The following is a 1,235-nucleotide window of genomic DNA, read 5'->3' on the forward strand; positions in this document are numbered from 1 at the left end:
CAGGCCAGAAGAGGGCGTCAGATCTCATTACAGATGGTTGTGAGCCACCATGTGGTTGCTGGGAATTGAACTCAGGACCTTTGGAAGAGCAGGCAATGCTTAACCACTGAGCCATCTCTCCAGCCCCCTAAAATTTAATTTTTAAAATATTAAAGTAGGACCAACAAGATGGCTCATCAACTGAAGGATCTATCCTACAAGCCTGACAACCCAAGTTTAGTCCCCAGAACCCACATGGTAGGAGGAGAGAGTGACTGCTACATCATGGCACATGTTCACACTCCTCCCCACAACAAAATAAATAGTTGATGGTTTAAAAAGTTTTCATTGTTATATTGGAACATCACAGGCACATCTAAAGGACAAGGATTTTTTGGTTGTCTGTCTGTCTGTTTTTGAGACAGGTCCTCTGTACTCACCGTGTAGCCTGGGCTAGCCTCAAGTTCCCAGCAATCCTCCTGCCTTAGACTTGCAAGTATAGAGATTAGAGGCATAAGACATCAACCCTCCTACTCAAATTTGTTTCTTTAAGTAAAATTAAGCATAAAAGTAGCAAAATGAAACATGATCTTGTTTCAGAAAGAGGAAAACCAAACTTCATTTCCAACATATAGTTACTATGTTACAGCTGCCTTCTTTTCTAACATATCCCTGTACCTTTTTATACATAGACATACATATGTATATATAAAGTGACAGCTTACTACTGGGAACATTCAGCTTGTATCTCAAACTGAGAACTCTTGCTTGTGCATTCAGGTGTTGCCAATGATGCTGGAGAGATCACACTGGTTCCTATTTCCATGAATACAACTCAGGAGTCCAAAGCTGAGAGCCCTGTATCACTAACTGCCCAGTCATTAATTGGTGCTTCTCCAAAACAGACCCATCTGACTAAAGTCCAAGACGCTCATCTGACTGGAATAAGCAAACCAAAGAGAACTGGATCCTTAGCACTATTTTATAGGAAGGTATGTGTTTATGTAGCCTCTGAGAAGAGTTAACTTTACTTAAGAAAAATTGAATACAGAGCAGTGTTGGCCTCTCTTTTAACTCCTTTTATACACACACACACACACACACACACACACACACACACACACACACAGATACATACATACGCATAGCCTAGAATTTGTTGCTTTAATTTTTAGGTATACAGTTTGGTGTTAGATACACTCACATTATACAACCTTTGCCACCGTCCATCTCTAGAACTTTTCTTCTTCCCTGTC

The 1,235-nt window shown here is 40.5% G+C and overlaps 1 protein-coding gene across 1 annotated transcript in view; it reads left to right on the plus strand.

The window, feature by feature from the left end:
- Rbl1 (RB transcriptional corepressor like 1) overlaps positions 1–1,235 on the plus strand; it is a 64,530-nt gene that overhangs the window by 40,984 nt on the left and 22,311 nt on the right. Inside the window, exon 16 of the mRNA XM_005363028.3 lies at positions 760–971. Within this exon, the coding sequence (XP_005363085.1) occupies positions 760–971 (212 nt within the window). The remainder of the gene's footprint in view (positions 1–759; positions 972–1,235) is intronic.

Source organism: Microtus ochrogaster, linkage group LG8 (genome assembly GCF_000317375.1).
Source record: "Microtus ochrogaster isolate Prairie Vole_2 linkage group LG8, MicOch1.0, whole genome shotgun sequence".
Classification (NCBI taxonomy): domain Eukaryota; kingdom Metazoa; phylum Chordata; class Mammalia; order Rodentia; family Cricetidae; genus Microtus; species Microtus ochrogaster.